At 35.4% G+C, this 23,267-nt stretch overlaps 1 protein-coding gene across 16 annotated transcripts in view; it reads right to left on the bottom strand.

The window, feature by feature from the left end:
* HERC1 (HECT and RLD domain containing E3 ubiquitin protein ligase family member 1) overlaps nucleotides 1–23,267 on the bottom strand; it is a 175,427-nt gene that overhangs the window by 43,072 nt on the left and 109,088 nt on the right. For 11 of the 16 annotated variants that reach the window (XM_023532512.1, XM_023532511.1, XM_023532510.1 and 8 more), the window contains 7 exons: nucleotides 16,961–17,200; nucleotides 16,501–16,584; nucleotides 14,418–14,938; nucleotides 11,834–12,609; nucleotides 10,365–10,563; nucleotides 8,147–8,307; nucleotides 62–178 (listed from right to left, as the gene is read on the bottom strand). In XM_023532512.1, coding sequence (XP_023388280.1) covers nucleotides 62–178; nucleotides 8,147–8,307; nucleotides 10,365–10,563; nucleotides 11,834–12,609; nucleotides 14,418–14,938; nucleotides 16,501–16,584; nucleotides 16,961–17,200 — 2,098 coding nt within the window. The remainder of the gene's footprint in view (nucleotides 1–61; nucleotides 179–8,146; nucleotides 8,308–10,364; nucleotides 10,564–11,833; nucleotides 12,610–14,417; nucleotides 14,939–16,500; nucleotides 16,585–16,960; nucleotides 17,201–23,267) is intronic. The other 5 variants (XM_023532517.1, XM_023532522.1, XM_023532524.1 and 2 more) reach the window with 1 other exon arrangement.

The raw sequence follows: 23,267 nt of genomic DNA, 5'->3' as shown, positions 1-23,267 counted from the left end.
GCCCTTAATAAGATCGGGCTTCTCATATGTACATATACTGATATATAAAAACTTATCCTACCTGTGGCTTCCATGGCTTTGGCAATTTGCCGGAGAGAGAACCCCATTTCCAGCAAGGGTACTGCAATCGCTGGAGGAGGAGGAGAAGTTGAAAGTCTACTGCTTGGGTCTGACAAGGCTGAGACAAAAGAAACAGAAGTAAAGGCATAAATATTACTACATACCATAAGTAAAAAGTGTTCTTATAGTAACTATGGGTCCCCAACTTCCTAATACTGTCCAAATATAATGAAATTTTACTCCATTAAAGAATTCACTACATATCATTTTAAGTGACCAAATTACCCTGATACCAAAACTTGGTAGAGATAACACACAAAAAAATTATAGACCAATATCTCTGATAAATACAAATGCAAAAATCCTAGACAAAATACAACCAAATAGAACACAACGATACATTGAGATTATATATTATAATCAAGTAGGGTTCATTCCAGGGGCATAAGGATGGTTCAACATATGCAAATGGTTTAATGCAATACACCACATCAACAAAATAAAATCATATGATCATATTAATAGATGCAGAAAAAGCATTTGACAAGATAACAGCATCCATTTTTGATCAAAATGCTTAATAAAATAGTATAGAAGGACAGTTCCCCAACATAATAAAAGCCACATATGACAAACCGTCATCTAACATCATACTAATGGTGAAAAACTAAAAGCCTTCCAAGATCAGGAACTGCTCTCACCACTCTTATTCAATATAGTATTGGAAGTCCTAGCTAGAGCAATCAGGCAAGAGAAAGATATAAAAAGCATCCAAACTGGGAATGAAGAAGTCAAATTGTCACTTTATGCAGATGACATGATTCTCTATATAGCAAACCCTAAAGATTCCACCAAGAAACTATTAGAAACAAAAAAATACAGTAAAGTTGCAGGATACAAAGTTAAAAATCCATAGCATTCCTATACACTAAAAATAAAATTTCAGGAAAAGAAATGAAAAAAAAATTCCTTTTGCAATTGCAACAAAAAGAATACCTAGGAATAAACTTAATGAATCATGTGAAGAACCCATCCACTGAAAATTATAAGAAATTAATAAAAGAAATTGAAGAAGACACAAAGAAATTGAAAGCTATTCTATGTTCATGAATTAGAAAAATCAAAATAGTTAAAATAGCCATATTACCAAAAGCAATAAACAGATTTAATGCAATCTCATCAAAATCCCAATGGAATTTTTTAAAGAAATAGAAAAAATCATCAGATTTGTACAGAATTACAAAAAACCCAACAGCCAAAGCAAACCTAAGAAAAAAGGACAAGGCCGGAGGTATCATGCTATCTTGACCTCAAATTATACCTCAAAGTGACAATAATAAAAATAGCATGGTATTGGCAGAAAAACAGACACACAGACCAATGGAATGGAATGGAATAGAGTCCAGAAATAAACCCACATATATATGGGTAAATAATTTTCAACAAAAGAGCCAAAAATATACAATGGAGAAAAGAAAGTCTTTTCAATAAAGGATGCTGGGAAAACTGGAAAAGAATGAAACTAGACTGTGATCTGTCACTATACACTAAAATTAACTCAAAATGGATCAAAGACCTAAATACAAGACCTGAAACAATAAATAGCATAGAAGAAAACATAGGTACTAAACTCATGGACCTTGGATTTAGAGAGGATTTTATGAATTTGACCTCAAAGGCGAAGGAAGTAAATGCAAAAATAAATGAATGGGACAACATCAAACTAAAAAACTTCTGAGCAGCAAAGGAAACCATCAACAAAACAAAGAGGCAGCCAACTGAATGGGAGAAGATAACTGCAAACAATGATTCCGATAAGGGTCTAATATCCAAAATATACAAAGAACTCATACAACTCAACAAAAACGACAACAAAAATTCAATTAAAAAATGGGAAGAGGACCTGAAGAGACAGTTCTCCCAAGAAGACATACAAATGGTCAACAGACATTTGAAAAGATGTTCAACTTCACTAGCTATTAAAGAAATGCAAATCAAAACCACAATGAGATACCACCTCACACCTGTTAGAATGGCTATCATCAATAGGACAAGTAATTACAAGTGTCGGAGAGGTCATGGGGGAAAAGAAACCTTCATACACTGCTGTGAGAATGTAAATTGGTATAGCCACTAAGGAAAACAATATGGAGGTTCCTCAAAAAAATTAGAATTACCATATGATCCCTCCTCTGGGTATCTCTATCCCCAAAATTTGAAAACATTTATCCATAAAGATATATGCACCCCTTGTTCATGGCAGTATTATTCATGGTGGCCAAATCATAGAAACAAGTGAAATGCCTTTCGACAGATAATTAGATATATAAAAATTTGTACATATATACAATGAAATATTACTCAGCCATAAGAAAAGATGAAATACTGCCATTTGCGATTACGGGCATGGATCTTGAGATTATGATGCTAAGCGAAATAAGTCAGAAAAAGTTGAAAACCATACAATTTTATTTATATACGGGATATAAAACTGAAAGCAACAAATGAACAAGACAAACAGACTCATGGACGTGGATAATAGTTTAGTGGTTACCAGAAAGAAAGGAGGGAGGGGAGAGAAAGGAGGATAAATATAAGGTGACGGATAACTTAACATTGGGTGGTAAACACAATGCATATGATGTGTTATTGAAATGTACACTTGAAACCTATATAATTTTATTAAGCAATGTCACCCCAATAAATTTAATTTTAAAAAATTAAAAGTGAAAAAAATTCATTAAATATATAACTAAACATGATTGCATTTGTAATAGCTTAAGGTTTTTTATAAAGATAAACTCGCTGAAAATTTTTTAAAAATATTTCTTATTTTAAAATACGTTCCTACTTACAAATATTTCAAACTTAACAGAAATTTGCAAGAATAGTACAAAGAATTCTTTTACCCCTGATCCACTGGAGATTAAGTAGCAGACATGATGCTCCATGTCCCCTAAAAACACTAATACATAACTCTCAAAAATAAGGATATTCTCCTGCATAACCATTAACAAAACAAAGTTAACTATGTTTTATCATCTAATCCAGATCCCATTCTAGTTTCACCAAAAGTCCTGATAATGTTGTTTACAGCAAAGGATCCAACTCAGGATCACTTTTGCATTTAGTTTTCATGTCTCCCTTCAATCTCTTTCAATTGCTTTGATACTTTGAAGATTACAGGCCAGGTATATGGTAGGATGTCCCTCAACCTGGGTTTGTCTGATGTATTTTCACAATTAGATTCAGGTTGCGCTTTTGGGCAGGAGTACCACAAAACTGAGGCTGCCTTTTTCTCGTTACGTGCTATCATATGGTACATGATTTCAATTTGTCCCATAACTAGTGATGCTAACTTTGAACATTTGAGTTAAGCTGGTATAGTATGAGGATATGTAAATATCCCATTCCCCATTAAAGTTTCACTCATTACCATCCATTTATATTTATTGGCTGAATTAATCATCATTACAACGGTTGACAAATGATGGTTTTTCAAAGTTTATCATTGCTTTTAGGTTCATCGGTTGGTATTTCACTCAAAGCAAAGCTTCTCCTTTCTTCATATATTTCAGTATAGGGTTATAGATTCTTATTGTATTCATGGGTTATCAAGATTACTTATTTTGATGTCTTAAACCTCCCTAATTTGGCCAGTGGAAGCCCCTTTGACCTGGTTTCTATATCACTGAGGCATGTGCCCATCATTGTCTGAACACTTTATCACTTTCTGGCACAAGCTATTCCAGGCTCATCTCATACTCAACTCTGAAATCAGTCATTTCTCTTAGGAGACTGGAGTTTCTTTTTGTAGAGAATGGTATTAGAAGATCTCAGCACTAGGTGTGTTTACTGCTACTGAAGTATCACTGCTTCTAGACCTTTTTAGTGGATAGCGCTAGTGGACCCTGCACAGCCCTGGTGCTCAGCCATATGGACACTTCCCCTCTGACATATGGTGCCAGGCCACGGACATTTCCTCACCCCATCTGGACTCAGTACTCCATGCCAGGCCACTCCCACTGGGGTGAGCCTTTCCCACCCCAATCTAGTTCTGACACCCCACTCTGGGTCACCACACCACCCACCTCTCGAATCCTCCTGGCATGAATGTCTACCTACCTTGGCTCCACTTAATAGCTTTTGAATTGAATTAGGAAGGAGGAAGGGGGCAGAAAGGGACTATAACTCATTTTTGCTTAAATCACTATTGCTACAGTGTTAACAGTACTGATACATCTGATGGATTTCTGCTTCTAGTGATGATGGAGTAACAGAGAATGGATTTATTCTCACCTTAAACAACTACATGCATCATCAGACAGTGAGCCCTGAGGGAAGAGAATCAAACAAGGCGAGGTATACAACTGTCTCAGCATATTGCCTGAAAAGCTTCCAAGCCACAGTTCAGAGAGGATAAATTCAACCTAAACTCAGTGCTCTCTCTGAATTGAAAAGACAGAGTGGAGAATTCGAGCTGGCTAGAATTTACAGGGTGTAATACCAGAAAGGAGAGAGCTATATGGGAAAAACAGAGCTGCACACAAATGTGCAGAGGGTCCTTCTCTTCTCTCATGTCTTCAGCTGATGCTAATGTAGGTACTATCCAAAACTAGGGAAAAAATCACCAAGTAGCTGGCAGAACAATCCTTGGAGCTAACCCAGGGTTGGGAAGAGTCTGTGTTACCACGAGCCAGAATGAAAAAAGTTTGCAATGCATAAGGCACTGGACAGAATATTAAGAAAGGTATTGGTTCAGTGGTGGAAAAAAATTAGCCCTGAACTAAAGACTGTCCAGGTCCCACATACAAAGCTTAAAAAGAAGCCTTAAAAGAATCAAATCGTTTCCAAGTAACTTAACTATATCTTAGAACAAAGCTAAAGTATATTTGAAGAAATATAAAATATTCTGCACCCAACAAGGTAAAATTCACAATGTCAAGTATCCAATAAAAAATGACTAAATGCAAAGAAACAAGAAAATACAATTCAAAATGAGGAGAAAAATTAGTCGATAGAAACAGATCTAGAAACGAGATAGATGATAAATTAAGTAGGGAAAGACATTAAACAGGTATTATATATACAGTTGATCTGCATTATTTGTGCATTCCATACTTGCAAATTCATCTATTCATTAAATTAATTTGTAACTTCATATCAGTACTCATGGTGTCTTCATGAAGTCATTCACATACACAGTGACAAAAAATTTCAGTCTCCGAAAGCACTGTTTCTAGCTGAGGTCAAACAAGGTGATGCTTGGCATAGTTTCAGCTCTCAGACTATAAACAAGTGTCCTTTTCACAGTCAATTTAAGTGTCACATTTCTTTCCATTTTTGTGATTTTTGTTGGTGATTTCACAGTTTAAAACAGCCCCCGAACATAGTGTTGAAATGCTGTCTAGTGTTCCTAAGTATAAGAAAGCTGTAATGTGTCTTATGAAGAAAATATATGTGTTAGATAAGCTTCATTCAGGTATAAGTTATGATGCTGTTGGTCATGAGTTCAATGCTAATGAATCAATAATATATATTAAATATGGTGTTAAATTAAACAGAAACACACATAAAACAAGGATTATAACTGACCAGTTGATAAAATGTGACCAGAAGTACACAGAAACTAGCCCTGTATTTTCCCTAGGAACACTGGTTCAGTTTTCACTAATTCAGTGTTCACAATGACTTTACAGAACATAACTATTCTAATAATGAGAACTGATTGTTATTCCATGTATTTGATAAGCTAGAGGAAAGATTGAGCATGTTAAAAAGACACAGAAGGTTTTTAAAAAGACCTACAGCAAACTTCTAGAGATGAAATCTCAATGTTTAAGTAGAAAAAATACACTGGATGGGTTAAGAGCAGATTAAACAATGCAGAAGAAAAGGTTAATGACCAGAAGACAACAATAAAAACTATCCATCATGAAATACAGATAGAAAAAGGACTAACAACAACAGAAAGAAAGAGCAGAGCATCAGTGGTTTATTGGACAATTTTGAGTGGCTTAATATACATGTAACTGGAGACACTAAAATAGAACAGCAGTACAGGAAAAAAATGAGAAAAAGATCATGGATGAAAAATTTCTTAATTTAATGACAACTATAAACTCATAGACCCAAGAAACTCAACAAGAAACATGAAGAAAACTATACTAAGGTAGATCATAATCAAAATGTTTAGGCCCAGTGATAAACAGAAAAAATTTTAAAAGCAGCTAGAGAAAAAGGCATATTACGTCAAGATTAGAATGAGAGACTTATCGTTGAAAACAATGCACGCCAGAGGACAGCAGAGCAATATCTAGTCTGAAAGTAAAATAGAACTGTCAATCTAGAAATCTACAGCCAGTGAAAATATTTTCCAAAAACAAAGGGGAAATAGATTCTTTTAGACATACAAAAGCCAAAAGAATTCATCACCGGCAGACCACTACAAGAAATGTTAAAAGAAGTCTTTCAAACAGAAAGAAATGAAATCTGAATCTACACACGAAAATAAAGAATCTCAGAACTGGTAAATATGTGGGTATAAATAAAATACATGCTTTAGTTTTTAAATCTCCTTAAAAGATAATTGGCTGTGTACAGAAAAAATAATAACAATATATTATGGGGCTTTATAATGTATGTAGAAGTTAAATGAATAATGATGAAAGTACAAGGGCTGAGAAAGGGGGAATGAAAGTATATTTTTGTTAAATTGTTTTTTACTACACATGAAGTAGTATAACAGTTCTTGCAGGTAGACTGTGATGATTAAAGATGTATTCTATAAACCTAAAAGTAATCTCTGAAAATATAATACAAAGTATAGCTAATAAGCCAACAAAGGAGGTAACATGAAATAATTTTTAAAAAATACTCATGTAATCCAAAGAAGTAGGTAAAGAGGAAAAAAGGAACAAGAACAGATGAGTTGAACAGAAAAATGATAGATTTAAAACCCAACCATACCAATAATCACATTAAATGTAAATGGTCTAAACATCCCAATTAAAAGGCACAAAACATCAGGTTGGATTAAAAAAGCAAGATGTAACTACAGGCTATCTTTAAGAAACCCATTATATAAAGACACAAATAAATTAAAGGTAAAATGATGGGAGAAGATATATCATCTAAACACCAATAAAAAAAAAAATCAGAAGTGTCTAATGTTATTCCAGATAAAGCAGATTTAAGGGCACAGGATATTACCGGGGATAAAAAGAGTCATTTCATAATGATAAAGAGGTCAATTCATTTAGAACACATAAGAATCCTAAATTTTTTTTGACTCAAAGACAGAGCTTTAAAATACATGAAACAAAAACTGATCAATGAAAGGGGAAATAGAAAAATCCATAATTACAGTCAGAGATTTCAACACCATTCCCTCAATAACTGATAGAATAAGTAGACCAAAAATTAGTAAAGATGAAGAAGACTTAGATAACATTATCAACCAACCTGACCTAACCAACAGTTTATAGAATACTCCACTCAACGACAGCACAATATACATTTTTTCCAAGCACTCGTGGGATATTTATTAAAACAAACCATATTCTGTGCTATAAAACAAGTTTCAATAAATTTAAAGAATTCAAATTATACAAGATATGTTCTCTGATGACAGTGAAATTAAATTAGAAATCAACAATAGAAAGATCTGAAAAATCCCCAAATATTTAGAAATAACAAACTTCTAAATGACCTATATATCAAAGAAGATATCAATGATAAATTAGACAGTACTTTAAACTGAATGAAAATGAAAACAGCATTTCAAAATGTGTGAGTTGCAGCAAAAGCAGGGCTTAGAAGGAAATTCATAGGACAAAAAATGTCTCTAGTAGAAAAGAAGAAAGGTCTAATATAACTGATGTATATAGTACATTATTTCTCTCCTAAATAGCCAAATTCAATCAGCAGTTTCAAAATACAGACGACAGTTCAGTTTGATGGGGCAGACCCTTCTTCATTAAAATCACTGTTTTCCCTTCAATAAAAACAAAACACAATGCCCACATAATGTCCCATGTATCTGGAATGCCAAGAGGTTTGTCATAGTGCATGGTAGTATACGCACCTGTACGGTTAGCTGGCCTTGCTGACTGGGAATCAGGAGAAGTTAAGCTTTGCCTCCTTCCTACTTCATCAGATGGAGAGGTTGGTAATGATGATATTGGAGGAGTCTGTGCACGACGAGTGGGAAGTACAGTGGTAGTGGGGTAACTAGAGAACATTTGCCTTTAAGAAAACAACAAGAGTTAGCATAAAATCCAGAAAATATATATATCACAGTCTTCTTATAAAAGAATATGTGACCTGGAAAATTATATATATTAACTATAACTGAATTAGGGGGAAGGGAGAAAAACTCTAGTCTTAAAAATCATTATCTCATAGGATGTTGTTAATAATATCTTAAATTAATAATACCTTATCATTTGTTCAGTGGTGGAGGAATACAGCAATTAACAAAATAGATTTTAAAAAATCCCTGCCTTCATGGCCCTTTCCTCTACTATAATACCAAGATGATAGGGGTATTTTGGTAGGCATACAGTAGTAAGAGAATAAAAAAAGACTTTTAAAGAAAGATAACTTACAGTTACTTCAAATATAAATTCAATATCTAGCCATGAAATTATTCACATGGATTCAAAGTAATAATCTATAGGTAAGTTATGGAAAGAAAAGGTAACTGCTCAGTCACCCAGCACAACTGAAAAATAGCATATGAACGACATACCAGCTACATAGAGTGGGAAAGGTACAGGAGAGGCAGCACCTCTCAAGCTGAGAAGGCAGACACTGGCTAAAGAATGAAATCCAGGAAGATCCTCACTAATTGACTGCTCTATTTGTCCAACAGAACTAATAATAACTTTTTAAGCATCAAAAAAGCATTGTCTACCCAGTCAAATAACTGTGATATAATGGTATTCACATAGAGAACAGCTGTTCTCTGATTTTGCTCATGTTAAATGATATTCACCCAGGCAGAGACAATTGCAGTTCTAATATAGTCTCAGCCAACAGCAAGGAAACAAAAACTGAGAAGAAAGGAGTCATAAAGCCTGGTGAATGCCTCTAGGAACAAGGGAGCATTATTTTACCAGTGAATCCCATGTTTACACTACAGAGCTTGAAAGGCAAAAAGAAGACAGTGCTACTGACCCTCTGTGGATGCCTTGAATTCTGCAATGCCAGAGAAGTCAAAAATCATATTAGAATATCCTACCATCCCTCTCTTCCTCCTTTTTTGAACAGAAGCACCTTCTAGAACTGTGTTACTTAGGTGACAGAGCTAAGAGGCAGGAGATGTGTGGGGACTGGGCGACTGTAGCTACAGGATTAGTGCTCCTTCTGCCCAAGATCAGAGCAATAATTCTTAATGTGTGGCCACTGCATTAAAATCACTAGGGAAACAATTTAAATGCAAACTATGTGCTCTACCAAACCTACTGAGAGACGTGCTGGGGGATATAGCCCCAGAGCTTTAAAAAGCCTCACAGGTAGCTCTTGTGCACGCCAAAACTTGAGAATTATTATAGTAATAGCCACTCTCTCTTCTTCTCTCTAGGATATCAGTCTACACGCTGGGGAATAATAATGGCCTGTCAATTAAGGGAAGAGGGGATGAAATAAGAAAAAGGGAGACTATCCATTCTCTTTCCCTTTATTTCTCTTAAGCTCTACCTAGGACAGCTCACAAAATAGCCCCTCTCTAAAGATCTTTCAAAGTTTTCATTTTATGTATACATCTGGCAAACTGAAGCAAAGAGAAACTTAAACATTATTTGAAATGTACAAATTTACTAAAATAGGGTTGGCTGAAGAAGCATCAAAGGACATGTTCTTTCATTTGAAAAGCAGACTTGTTTGATCTTACAGTAATAATAAAGGAATTATGCTTTAAAGGGAAATAACCAGAGGAAATTATTTTAATGGAGGAAAATTATTCTCTTGGGGGCTATAATGTTAAAAATACAAGTATTTACTTTTTAAGGAAAAAATATATTCAAAATCCTAACCCCTCCCCACACAAAAAAGTCATTTTATAAGACAATAGAGTGCTGGAGTACCTGGTTGTCAGCTGCATGGTAGACTGACTATGGCCAGTTGTTAAACTTCTGAGAGACATTTTCAACTTTAGTAAAATGGGTTTGACCATATGATCTCTTAGGTTTCTTCTAGCTCTAAGAATGCTTTAAGTTGGGCACATTTTTCATTAGAGAACAATCAAACGTTCAGAACCACAGGAATCAAATATAGCAGGCTTTAAAGGTCAACTTCCCTACCTGAGAAGACTTAGTGGCATCACTCCTGGGGACTCAGATGCAGGCACGGTTTCTGTATCAGTGACTGGAGTGGTGGCAGTTGTAGTATCCTCCAGTGAGCTGCTCATAAAGGAAGTCGTACTTGAAGCTGATGGGCTAGTGGTAACTGGAGTCTGTGCCTGCTGGGCTTGGTCACTTTCTTCAGCTTGTTGATCGATCTCTATATACCAAGGTAAAAGTTAAGATAAAGGTTAAGAAAGTAGTAAGAATTTATTTTTTCAAATGTGACATGGGAATGAAAAACTTTTAACCTCTAATTTGGAAAGTTTCTAAATATATTTCATGAGTTATCGATTTCTATGAAAGATTTACAAAAAAATGTCCTTATATATATATATCTTTGTAGTCACGATTGTACTCACAATTGTAGACTAAAAATAATAATGTTAACAAGCCCTTGTAATTAGTCATTTTTTTAGGGAAGGTTTTCTCAAAAACAAATAGTCTCACTTATGCTTGTAAGATTTGACTAGAGATACTCTAATAAAATCTGATCATTAAAACTGTTTTCTTAGCACTTTGATTTTGATGCCTATCTTTAAATAGGCAACAATGAAGACATGTAAATACAAGAATAATAAAATCCTTGACAGGAACTCCATGCTTCAAAAAAAGGCAATGCCTTGCAAAATAAACTACTCCTAAAAGTAAAAAACAAACAAACAAACAAACAAAAAACTAGTTGCTACAAAGATAGCTAATTCTATTAAAGTTTGCTAAATGGCCAACAGACCTTCATAATCATCATGATCTTAACACTCCTATTAAATGCACCACGCACCTCCCTCTGCCTATTTACTGCCTAAGCTAAGAAGGGAAGAAGAGGAGTAAAATAAAGGAAAGAAAGGAGGGAGAGGAAGGGGTGGAAGAAAAAAACAATGGAAGTTCCATGGAGGTAAGGCACTTTGTTTTATTCACTGCTGACTTCCCAGAACCTAGAAGAGTACCTGGCATATATCAGGCACTCAATAAATTTTTACTGAATGAATCTCATTTTTATCGCAGAATTCATATTACCTCCAAAGGTGGAGATAAAATATAAAACAAGGTTTTTCATGTACAAGGCATAGTCTATGAAAGTAGTACTTTAAAATATCCTTTAAAATGTCTCTGAGAAGTTATCGGAATAATATATATTTTGAATTAGATCAATAAATACTCAAGTAACTTTTGTGGCATGAGTTAAATTTGTTTTACAAACTATAGTAATAATTATTAAATTCTAATACTTTATAGGTCTAAAATAGAAAATTATAAGTAGATTATTAATATAAAAGAACTGTTCATCTTGCAATGGGAAAACAATGTGAAATTGCTTTGGCCAAAAAAATATTTTTATAAATCACTTACATAATACATCACTTCTGACAATTATAAATAATTTCAACGGCACAAAAGCAAAACAAACAAAAAAAATCAGATTAACATACCTTGCTTCATTTTTCCCCCAAACTGGTCTTCTAAAAGCCCATGGACCACTAATTTATAGATCATGGCTTGAGCTCGTTCCAGATCAGCTAATCCCAACGCTCTCTTTATGGGCGACCGCATGACTGCTCGCTTCACCATGTGTCGCATCAAGAACTGCAGGGCTGCACGCATCTCCACATCTTCGTGAACAACTGGAGAGCTCGCACAGTCTGAGTTGTGACCATTTTCAGCTAGAACTTTTGGTATCAGCAACAGCTCAGCATATTTACTACAGCCAAGAAGAGCACTAAGTGATTTCATAGCACCGAGGTAGAGATAAGACAGCTGGACTGCTCTGATTTCTGACTGGGCTATGTCATGGTTTTTGGACATGTGTTCATGATTTTTTCTTTTTCCTTCTGCTACTTGATGTTGGGATTCCACACCTGGCAGAGTTGGATCTAAGGAAAATGAAGCTATTTCGTTTTCTGATTTGGAGCTTGTGGTACCTTGACTTTTGACATCATCAGATGTTAAGCCAGTCCGCATATCTAAAGCAGATTCACTCTCAGTTTTCTGCTCAACATCCCCTTTCTCCTCAGATTCATGTCGGTGTTTCTTTTCATGTCGCTTGATGCTCTGTTTGCTTATGTCTTCATGAATGCCAGTCAGATACGTGAGGTCCAGCAACACAGAAGCCGTCAGACCTCGGAATCGTGCCACGTCGAAAGGCAGTGGTTCACAGGGTTCCAGATTATACAATGGAGTATCACTAGGCGACCAAAAAGTTGGGAAGCTTTAATAAAGATCAGAATGACACAGGAAGAAGCAAGTGAGGGATAGACAGGAGGAAGATACAGAAAATAATGTAGACAAAATAAGATGCATCATGTACAGAGAATAATTTACACAAACTAGAGAAGTCATTACAAACAGAGAGAAAAATGAGTCTATTATGAGAAAATGGGGAGATGTGATGTAAAAAAGCAATGAAATGTGCATGTGCTTTCAAATAAGAATATTCACTATAATAAAAGCCAATAATTAGCAAAATTTCTGTATGAGCCAAACAGTAAATATTTTAGACCCTGTAGGTCACATGGTCTCAGTTACAACCTTTGAACCCTGCCACCATAGTGTGAAAGCAGCCATTCATAATAGAGAAACAAATGGGTGTGGCTGTTTAACTTTATTTACAAAACCGGGAAGTAGGCCAAATGTTCTTCAATTCCTGATGTAAGCTATTTGGAAAGTTTGTATAATAAATCTGGTTTATTATGTGGGTAATGGCCATTTATAATCTACTCCAGAGAAGACGTTTTTTCCTTAAAATATGACTTCGTAATTTTCAATTAATGCTAACTTATAGTTTAAGCAAAAATATGATCACATATTTCCTGATATTTGGCAAGAATTTCCTGACGTTTAAAAATGTTATATAAAATGTAATAGAAAGCTTGAGGAAGTATAGAAAGTTTGGTGGTATACCTCTGTATTATTAACCTAAATCTTGGTTCTCGCTTAACTTTCCCAATCTTATTTACTCTTTGCCTTGTTTCTCGTATTTATTTTGCTATATTATAAGCATATTAATAAGGCTTAATAAATCCTTTCTAAAACAAGGCAAAGGATAAAAGAAAAAATATTTCCACATAACACTGTAAAATTTTCATTGGTTTCTTACCTTGGAAGAGTAGGAGGAGGTAAAGTTTATTAACTCCTGAAATTGTGTATAAACTTTATATATGTGTATTTTTCAGATGAGAGGGTCTATAGCTATTGTTAGAATGTAAAGCAGTACTGCCTCCAAAAAATACTTAAGAACCAATGTTTTAGATATTGTCCCATGTCATATTAACATTACAAAGCAATCACTTTAAGCAGCATAATGAACAGCTGTATTATATCATCGATAAATCCCTATCTTAAAATAATACAACTATGTAGAGTCAATAGATAAGTGAGTCAATCCCCTTATTGTTGGAGATACTTGGCATATTTTTAACATATGAAGTTTCTATTTCACATAAATCTTATCTGATTGCAAAACCCATCTAAATGCTTTTAAGTACATACACAGTTTGTGTCAAATGTAATTTTTGTGTCTATCCAAAATGCTGCACATACACCAAGGGGATAGAAATATGTGCTTAAAAAAAGGCAAGAATACTTAAAATCACAGATAATAGAAAACCTAATTCTAGTCACTCAAATGTTCCCCTTCTAAATTCAAAGCCCTCCTACACAAAATGTAACTGACAGATTTGCTGGCTGGCTCTCTATTCCAATGTGTAATGAAAATGATCGAAAGGCAGGAAGTCAAATGAAAAACAGAAAGAAGGATCCTAGTTTAACTTACCATTTCTTCAAAAAACAAAACAAAAACTATATACTTTATAAACCACTAGTGTTCCAAGGAACACAGATTTAGGAAATATTCCTTTATGAAATCATAGTACTCATACCCAAATGCATGAAAAAAAAGTATTTTAAAAAGTTAACTGGCTGCTCACCTAAAATACATAATTACTCATTGTCCATAGGCAATGGCCCATGTCACCATTAAATACTCATTTGCTAAAAGTGTAACTTAACAGATCATACCTGATAGTAATTTCTGCTTCATCCCACTGGACCTTGGCAGATGTGCTGCCCTCTTTGACCACTCCCAGCAGTGTAGCATGGCGCCCAGTTTGCTTGTGAACACACCGACCTCCAACTCTAAGACCAGCATCAACTCCTCCTATCACTGCCAGCACAGGCCACACCTCTATGCAAAGGGTCCTCAGCTGTGGCTCTGAGAGGTCGGCAAGGCCATGTCTACTGTGTTTACCTTTCTCTTCTTCTTTGCTCTCCTTCTCCTCTCTCATTTCATTTTCCTCTCGGCTTTGAACCGAGCGGCTTTTCTTTAGCTTCTGACCTGACTCTTTAATACATATCTTAATTTTGTGGAGCCTTTCCATCATTTTTTTGTTAATGCAATAAGTCCAACGGTCTGTTCGGTGAAGGATTCGGATAAGCTGAATAGTGGCCTCTGCCAGCACTGCTGCTACTGGACTACAAACGGGGTCTCCTGGAAGTAAGTCTCGAGGTGTGCCACGCATCTGCATATCACAAATTTTTACCTGTAAAAGAGGGTAGCAAATGTGTGATATTAAAAGTTCTCCTAAACTATCAGACATTATAAATTCTAGCACATGTAATCCCATGTTGAACTAGTGTTTGGTCTCCTAATACATGTGTGTTATACCACTAGCCCCAGATCTACTAAAGTTAGTAGCAAAACAGTTCTCTGAAATATGCTGCCCAGTCATTTAAACTTCCCGCAGCCTCTGAGTATCAGAGCTATTGCAGCCACACAAAGGAAGGATACAGACCAAGGTATATGTGACTGACTCGATTTAGTCCAAAAAAAAAAAAAAAGCCTTGAGGATCTATTCGCTCTCATCCTTGAGACTCCAGAATAATATTGAGTCCTGGGACCATCTTATATTATTCAAGGGGCATTAAAATAAAACCATAAATTTAGATAGTTGGGATAGTCCCAATATAGGCACACACTTCAAATAAGACATATATAGAGAGATTAAAAGAAGAGCAAGACTTAAGTTCAAATCTTAACTCTGCATAATCTTAGAAAATTATTTAATCTCACTAACCCTCAGCTTTTTCATCTGAAAAGAATGGCACTAGTAATATCTGTTTCTTATGGTTATTTTAAAGATTAAATAAGACTATGCACAGAAAGTGCTTATTAGCACAGTGCCAGACATATAACAAATGTTCAAAAAAATGTCAATGGCTAGCTTGAAATTATACCTTCTTGAAAAATTTTAAAATATATTTAAAAGCATATAATAAAAAGTAACTTTCATGGTTAAGATTTACCAAATCTAGCACTTCCATTATAGAAATATTGTAGGGGGACAGAGCATATTTAATCCGAATTCCAGAAATAATTTAGCACATAATCTGCCAAATTACAAATGTCTTTATCAATAAATATTCTGCCAGAAAGAAAAAGAAATACAATATATATGATAGCATGAAAACTTTCTACTAAAAAATAACTAGAAATTCTGGAGACCTGACCTAGGTTACACTACATCTTTAAGTGAAAGGATGGGAAAGAAAACAAATCCACCCACCAGCACAGGAAGACCACAAACAAATTTGTTTCTGCTTGGGTTTTAGATGAGGAGAAAAACAGTTTATGCTGAGTGGGTGATCTCTTTAATATGATCCTCCTAAAGGTTTGGGGATTAAATTTACACCACCTACAAAATCTGAGAACCCCCTCAGCTGAATGAATGAAAGGCAGCTGCCCCCATCACAACTGGAACTTCCAATATTCAGTTGATGATATCTGATTATATTTAAGATTATTTCTATATTTCTCTCATATTCATGTGTCAATAAACCAGATTATCCATAAACTATTTCCTACAATTTTTATAACTGCACATATGCTTGAAAGTTGACTCGCTATACTCACATTGCCAGAATATCAAATAAACACCTTAAAAGGGCTATTTTTAAGAGTAAGCTAACCTTGTAAAACTGTAAATTACCTGAGCATGTACTTTCAATGGTAGAAATAACATATTTATAAGCTTTACCTGATGTTAATGAATATTAATAAAAAATGACAAATATCTTTTATGCTTTATACTTGAGGTCTCATTACCTTTTCCCCTGGGTTGCTACTATAGAACATTACGCACGGGTACAACTCTGCTGCATCCACATCTTCAAAAGCTAATTTGGGTTCCTAGAATGTGGCAGAGGTGATGAAAAGAAAATAAAAATATTTTTTAAAATTGATGATATCCAATCACCTTAAGATTCAAAGCTCTTAGACAGAATGAAGTTACTAGAGCCAAATCTCAATTAACCTTACGAACCAAGGAAATTCCACATGTAGTAAATAATCCTAATTTGTTCATCTGTTTCAATAATCTTACTTGGATTTTACTATCTTTCTGTTGTTTATTTAGTGCTGATAAATACTATGTGAACAAAAAGGTATTAGAGAAAAGCAAAGAAGAATGGATAATCTATAAACCGAATAACCAGCACCTGAATAACTGAGTTGAATGTAAACAAAAACAAGAAAACATGCAATGCTTGTGAATGAGTTTCAGTACCTCTCCGTTTTTCCCAAAAGAAATGGTCCTGGCTTCCATGTCTAACACACAGGTAATGAAATCTCCTTGAGTAAAGCTGGACAATGTCAGAGTCTGTTCTCCATTGTGATAGAGGTTACCACTGTAGGCCCGATAGAGCCACATATCCGAGGTAGTACGGTGGTTAAAGTCATGTACTGGCCAGCGAGAAACTCCAACACATGTGCCTTCATTACCTCTGTTTTCCTTCACAATGTAAAACTAAAATGAAGATGGTAATGTTCATTAAAGTTCAAAAATCTGTTTATATACTATTAATTGCATAAACCAATACTGGGGAATATGTTTATAGATAATATTTACACATTTATGAGAATATAAGTTTATCTTCAGTCTAAGTGAAAATATACAAATGAAATAAATTATATCATTTTGTGAAGATTTTTAAACAAATTTAATCTTTACCTTGTAGAATATTTAGAATAATCTTTGAGTACTTATTTTAAAAAAATTGTTTTTGTTATAGTTGACAATCTTATATTAGTTTCAGGTCTACAGCACAGTGGTTAGACAATTATATAACTTACAAGGCGATCCTCCCCCATTAGTCTAGTACCTATATGGTAACATATATAGTTAATACAATATTACTGACTATATACCCTATGCTTGAGTACTTATTTTAAATAAAAAATTTCAGCTTACATTTAATTACAAAGTTGAAGAAGTATGTCTAGTCCAGAAAATTATTAATGGAAAGTTTCAATTCTTTACATACAAAATTTCCAACTACTCTCTTATGCATACTTCTGTGCAGAAAAGAGTTAAATAGCAGGCCTGAGACTATTACCTTTAAAAGGGCATGCTTGTAAAGGTGCCTTGCCAGGCCTAGACTATTTGAACAAACATTGTAACTGTGGTTTACACTGAACGCTGGCTTTCCTTCTGGGAGTATGGAATTTTGGTACATTCCAGGCAGAGGGTACTTTCATAACCAGACCCCAGAAAAAATCTTGGGCACTAAGTTTCTAATGGGCTTCCCTAAAGCACTGCACACATGTTGCTGCATTTTATTGCTAGAGAAAGAGTATGTTCCATGTGACCTCTCATGGAAGAGAGAGAACATAAGGAAGCCTGCACATGAATTCCTCCAGATCCACTTGTGTCTTTTACCTTTATTCAGCTACATATCCTTACTGCGTCGTTATAATAAACGTACTTAGTGATAAGTACGATTACATGTTGAGTCCTATTAAATCTTTCTAGTCAATAAAGGGAGTGATCTTGGGAACCCCTGACACAGTAGTGGGAACCATAAGACTCACTACAACTACAACTCATTAAAATATAGTTACAGCGTTACTTTGGGAAAAGACAACTCTGGTGTCTAGTGGCTGTAAAGTTACATATGTTATGAAACAGCAGGTGAGTTGCTATCTGTTGTGACAGATAAAAGTTACCTGTGGAATTCAAAAACAATAGATCCAAGTAAAAAATATGCACTTCAAGCTGGAAAATCATCAGCCTCTAAGAGTTGGCTCACTGGATCCCCTGAATGCTTTGGCCTTGCTAACTAATATGAGGGGGGAAAAAAAGAGAAGCCAGGGTAAAATTTTTTATTCTCTCCTCGAGGCAGGGAAAGAAAGGGTCCCAAACATTCCCACAAATGGACTATGGATGGGCCAAAGAATAAACATTAGTTTGCAGTTGTTGTTCTTTCCTTCAGGTGGCAGGAGAGAGTTCAAAAATCCCTGAAGGTGAGTTTTGGGTAGACCAAAAATATGAGAAGCATGTGCTGTTGTTTCCTCCAAGTGAGAAGAAAAAAAATATTAAATCAATTCCCAGGGCTGGAGCAAAGCTTTATTTAAGCAAACTGGAGAAAAAAAGAAAGAAAAGGCCACTTCAGCTATTTTCTTTAGCTTAGATGTAGCAGTGCCCCTTGCCTAATCTATTCATCCTGTAAATGCTAAATTTACCACTAAGGATTTGAAAACTTGAGATCTGAGATGCAGAAAGTAAATTTTAAATAACAGCTTTGTTTTGTGGCTACTGCATCTGGATGTATGATAAAAACCGATGTAAAATGTTATGTGCTTATAATTTCATAAATGTTAAGAGATCGTCCTGATCAGTGAAAGCTGTAGAGGCACAACTTCCTTGTTTTTTTGCCACCAGTGGATAGAACGGAATTTAAACTTTCTGAGTATTAGAAACAAAACAAGTGTCTATAACTGATGATTTTTTGCTATGGTTTTCCCCCATTGGAGCCTCTGGAAAAAAGGAGACAAAATAAGAATGGCATTCCCCATATGGAGATAGATATAGAGTTTTTAAAAGCAGTTTTCAGTTTCCAATGAGTTCTTATAAATTCAGATATCTGTCTGACCTTTAGAAACATGATTTTCCAGCCTGAAGTACATATTTTTGAGTGGGTAAATTTGAACTCAATAAGACTGACAAGACAAAAAGGGCTTAAGAAAGCCTCGCTTGTTATTTGGGCTTAAAACACAGCTGTCTGCTCCTACAGCATCTGGGCTTTATTGCTGCCAAAAAAGTTGCTAGCTTTTTAGAATCCTGAATTCACAGATTCTAATTGCCTGGACCTGACTCTAAGCTAAAACCTGATACTGTCTGCTATAGGGTGTTTCAACCCAACGTAAGTTGTGCTTAACCAAAGGCACCAGCCCAATGAACAAAACTCAAACTCTGGGACTGTTGTAGATTTAGGATTCCTCTGTGGGTCATAAACTAGGAAGACATCATGAATTCTGGCTGGATTGTCTGGGACTCTTGCAAATGCCCTTGGGAAAAGGGCTTAGTCTTAGATTTCTGACACAGAAACTGATTACCTTCCTAATTTGTGATTCCAACCAAAAGCTGAAAGTTGGCATACCACAGGGAGTAATGACCCCTTTGTTCACTCTTAACAAATTGGACTCTAGACCTTTTCTTAGGGATGTCCCACTGCTATTGATTTACTTTGTTCAGCTTTTTGGTTTAATTGTAATTTGCAACAACAGACTTGACTCTACATATGTCTCATCTTTCTTCTGATATACATGCCTTAGTAGATGAAGCTCTCCCCACAGACTGATCTTTTCTAGGATGCTCACTGGATAAATGATTATGATAAAAGGAGGTAGAAAGTTTTGTAAACCTATTTTGAAAAAAAAAAACATTTTTAATTGGGATTTTGTCCTGATCGATTTTAACCTTTCTGATTAAGTTGTATAAAACTCTTGTGAAAATTCTTTAGTTTCTCCTGTACCCAACCCATCTGGACAAAAGGTTTAGATGAAGATAAAAAAATGACTGGAAAAGTTTGAAGTTGTCTATGCTCCCCTGAACAAGCCTGATCCTGTCTGATCTCAAAGCTAAGCAGGGTCGGGCCTGGTTAGTACTTGGATGGGAGACCACCTAGGAAGACCAGGAGCGATAAAGGTAAAAAATAAATAAAGAAGGGATTATAAACTGACAAGGTCCTTGAAACCTGTGAGGTCAACCCAGGGTTGCCTCACCTAAAAAAAAAAGTTTGAAGTTATAATTACTAAATGGGACTTTAGTTGCTTTTAGAATAAGAGTTAACAAACAAAACAAAACAAAAAAAACAAAAAACCCAAGCCCTGGGGAAATGTGGAGGAGTGGGGAGGGATTAATGATCTTTTGTTTTTCAGAATTGTTCCTCCTCCTAGGGGGAAAAATATCCCTGTTGTCTAGAAGCCTGTAGTGAGCACTTTAAATTCAAACTGCCTGTTGAGCCTCCCACCACACCTGACAGACTATAAGAAGCAAAGGGTGGCCCTAGATCCTGCAATTTGCACAGAACACCTCCAGATGTCATCCAAACTCTGGAGGCAGATAAACTGATGTTATAGACAAGCAAAATCATTTAACTGACTGCTCTCGGGCAGTCCCTCTGAAACCAAGGGCTCAACTTATTTGGACAGCACTCAGAACAGAGGGTAGGAGGTCACATTGGTCCTGTCAACTTTTTCTGCCTGATTACTATACATCCTGATTAGGAATATCTTAACAATTATACACTCATTGTTCCAGGGATACCATATATGCCCTGTGTGATTGTATTTCTTGTGTGTGTACCTACCATGACACTACTGAAGTCCTGGACTGGCAGGAAATGTGCTGTTAAATTGATGTCTAAACCAGTTTTAAAAGGTTTAATACAAAAACTTAAAGACAAAGCCACATGACTTTTTAATATAGACATTTATGGTTAATAAGATTTATTTTAATTGGTTATGTCTAGGGCCCCTAAAAGATATAACTGAAGTCAATACTACCTGTTGGTCTCACCCAGCTGCGTGGGGTCCTACTGATAATAATTTTATTGTAAAGATACTGTGGCCAAGAGCCAAGGGGGTGGACTGTGCCAAAAAGGAGTTAACACAGAAGAGACAACTATCCTTCGAAAAGCCTGCTTGTGATGTTGGCCCTTGGCTGGCCTCTGGGAACCAGACTGGTAAACAGTTTCCTACACTGATAAGAACTTTCTCTAACTGATAATGGTGGCTCATTGTGCCTAGACTGTTTGTACAACAGTATGGTTTATACTAAACACCTGCTTTCCTTCTGGGACTCTAAAATTTTAGCATATATCTGGCAGAGAGTATGTGACCAGCATCCAATAAAAATCTTGGGCACTGAGACTCTAATGGGATTTCTCAGGCAGAAACATAATACACATGTCATTGCATTTTCACTGCTGGGTGTGCACTGTATGTCCCCTCATGGCAGGGACTATCATGCTTTTTTAACCATTCATTTAAAAAATTTTAAAGATAATTTTAGAATTGCATAAGTTATAAAAACTGTATATCCTTCATTCAGTTTCCATTTATGCTAATATCTTAAATAATGATAGAACACTTAAATATAATGATTTTTAAAAAGTCTTTCCATACATTTTTCATAAGAATCTGGAGAAAAAAGACTAAATGCTAAGAACTAAAAATGCTAAAAACTACTTGGAATTCAACGCACCTTCCATTGATAGCACCCAGAAGTTACTCCAGTAGATGCCAATCCATATCCTTTTCCTCCACTGCCATGAGTTAAAATCTGTCCATTCTCCACTAGGCAACACTGGGCTTTCTCTGGATCAAAGGAGACTTCTTGTATAGGGAGATTCTCATCTTCTTCCTCCAACTCTCCCTGCTTCTACCAGAAAGGAAGCTGGGTCAGTATTTTGGAGTAACCCCAGACCTCAGTTAGTATATATTCTAAGACTCCTTGGTTTGAATCCACAAATATTTATTAAGTATCTACTACATACCATTTACTATGCAGGCAATGGGAATACAATGATAAATATAGCATGGTCCCTGCCTATAAAGAGCTTACAGTCCAATTAGGAGACAGAAAGACAAATAACACCAATATTGTAGTAAGAGAATAATAGAAATTACATGACAGATATATCAAAAACATAAAAAATTTAAGTCTCTAACCATGCTTTGGAAGGATAAAGTAATCATTCAAAAGACGATGACTTCTGAGCTTAGTTCTAAATGATGAGAAGGCATTAAGCAGCTGGTCAAAAGGAGAGAAAGGCATTTAGGGCAGTATGTACAGCATGTGTCAAGGCATGAAGGTGCAACAGAGTACAGTGAGTTAAAGAAATTGCAAGCAGTAAGAAATATCTGGAGGATGAGACTGGCAGAAAACAAGCCTAGAAAGAGAAGAAGGAATAAAATTAGAAAAGGCTTTGAATGCAATTTTAAGTTTGAACTTTACTCTAAAGACAGTAGTGAATGCCTACACAGAATGATTTATATAGAGGGTCTCCAATCAGATCTGTGTTTTATAAACACTGTTTTACCAAGAGTGTACAGGATGAAGGCAGAGAGACCAATCAGAAGATTACTACAAGAGCTCAGATAAGAAATACTGGAGACTTGAATTCATTCCTTTGTTCAATGAGTATTAAGCATCTACTACGTGCCAGGCACTATACTTGATCTTCTATATTTAGCAGTATATTAACTAGATAAGGTCTCTGCTATTATAGAACTCATATCTTGGAAGATGAAGACAAAATAAACAAGAAAATATCAGGTAGTAAGTGCTGTGCTGAAATTAAAACAGGTGATGGAACAAAGAATGTATGGCAACTAGATGGAGGATCAGAAGGGACTCTCTGCAGAAGTAATAATTAAGTTGAGACCTGAATAGTAAGAAGTTGACCTCTGAGAAATATATCTAAGGGAAGTGCTAGTAGAGAGTGCGAATAGCTAGTGCAAAGCCTGAAAGAAAGAATAAACTTATTGTGTCCAAGAAACAGGAAGAAGGCATGTTGTTCCGAGTGTAG

Source organism: Pteropus vampyrus, unplaced genomic scaffold (assembly GCF_000151845.1).
Source record: "Pteropus vampyrus isolate Shadow unplaced genomic scaffold, Pvam_2.0 Scaffold85, whole genome shotgun sequence".
NCBI classification, from domain to species: Eukaryota; Metazoa; Chordata; class Mammalia; order Chiroptera; family Pteropodidae; genus Pteropus; species Pteropus vampyrus.
Note: the sequence above shows the minus strand (reverse complement) of the source record. Positions and strands in the feature narration are given on the sequence as shown.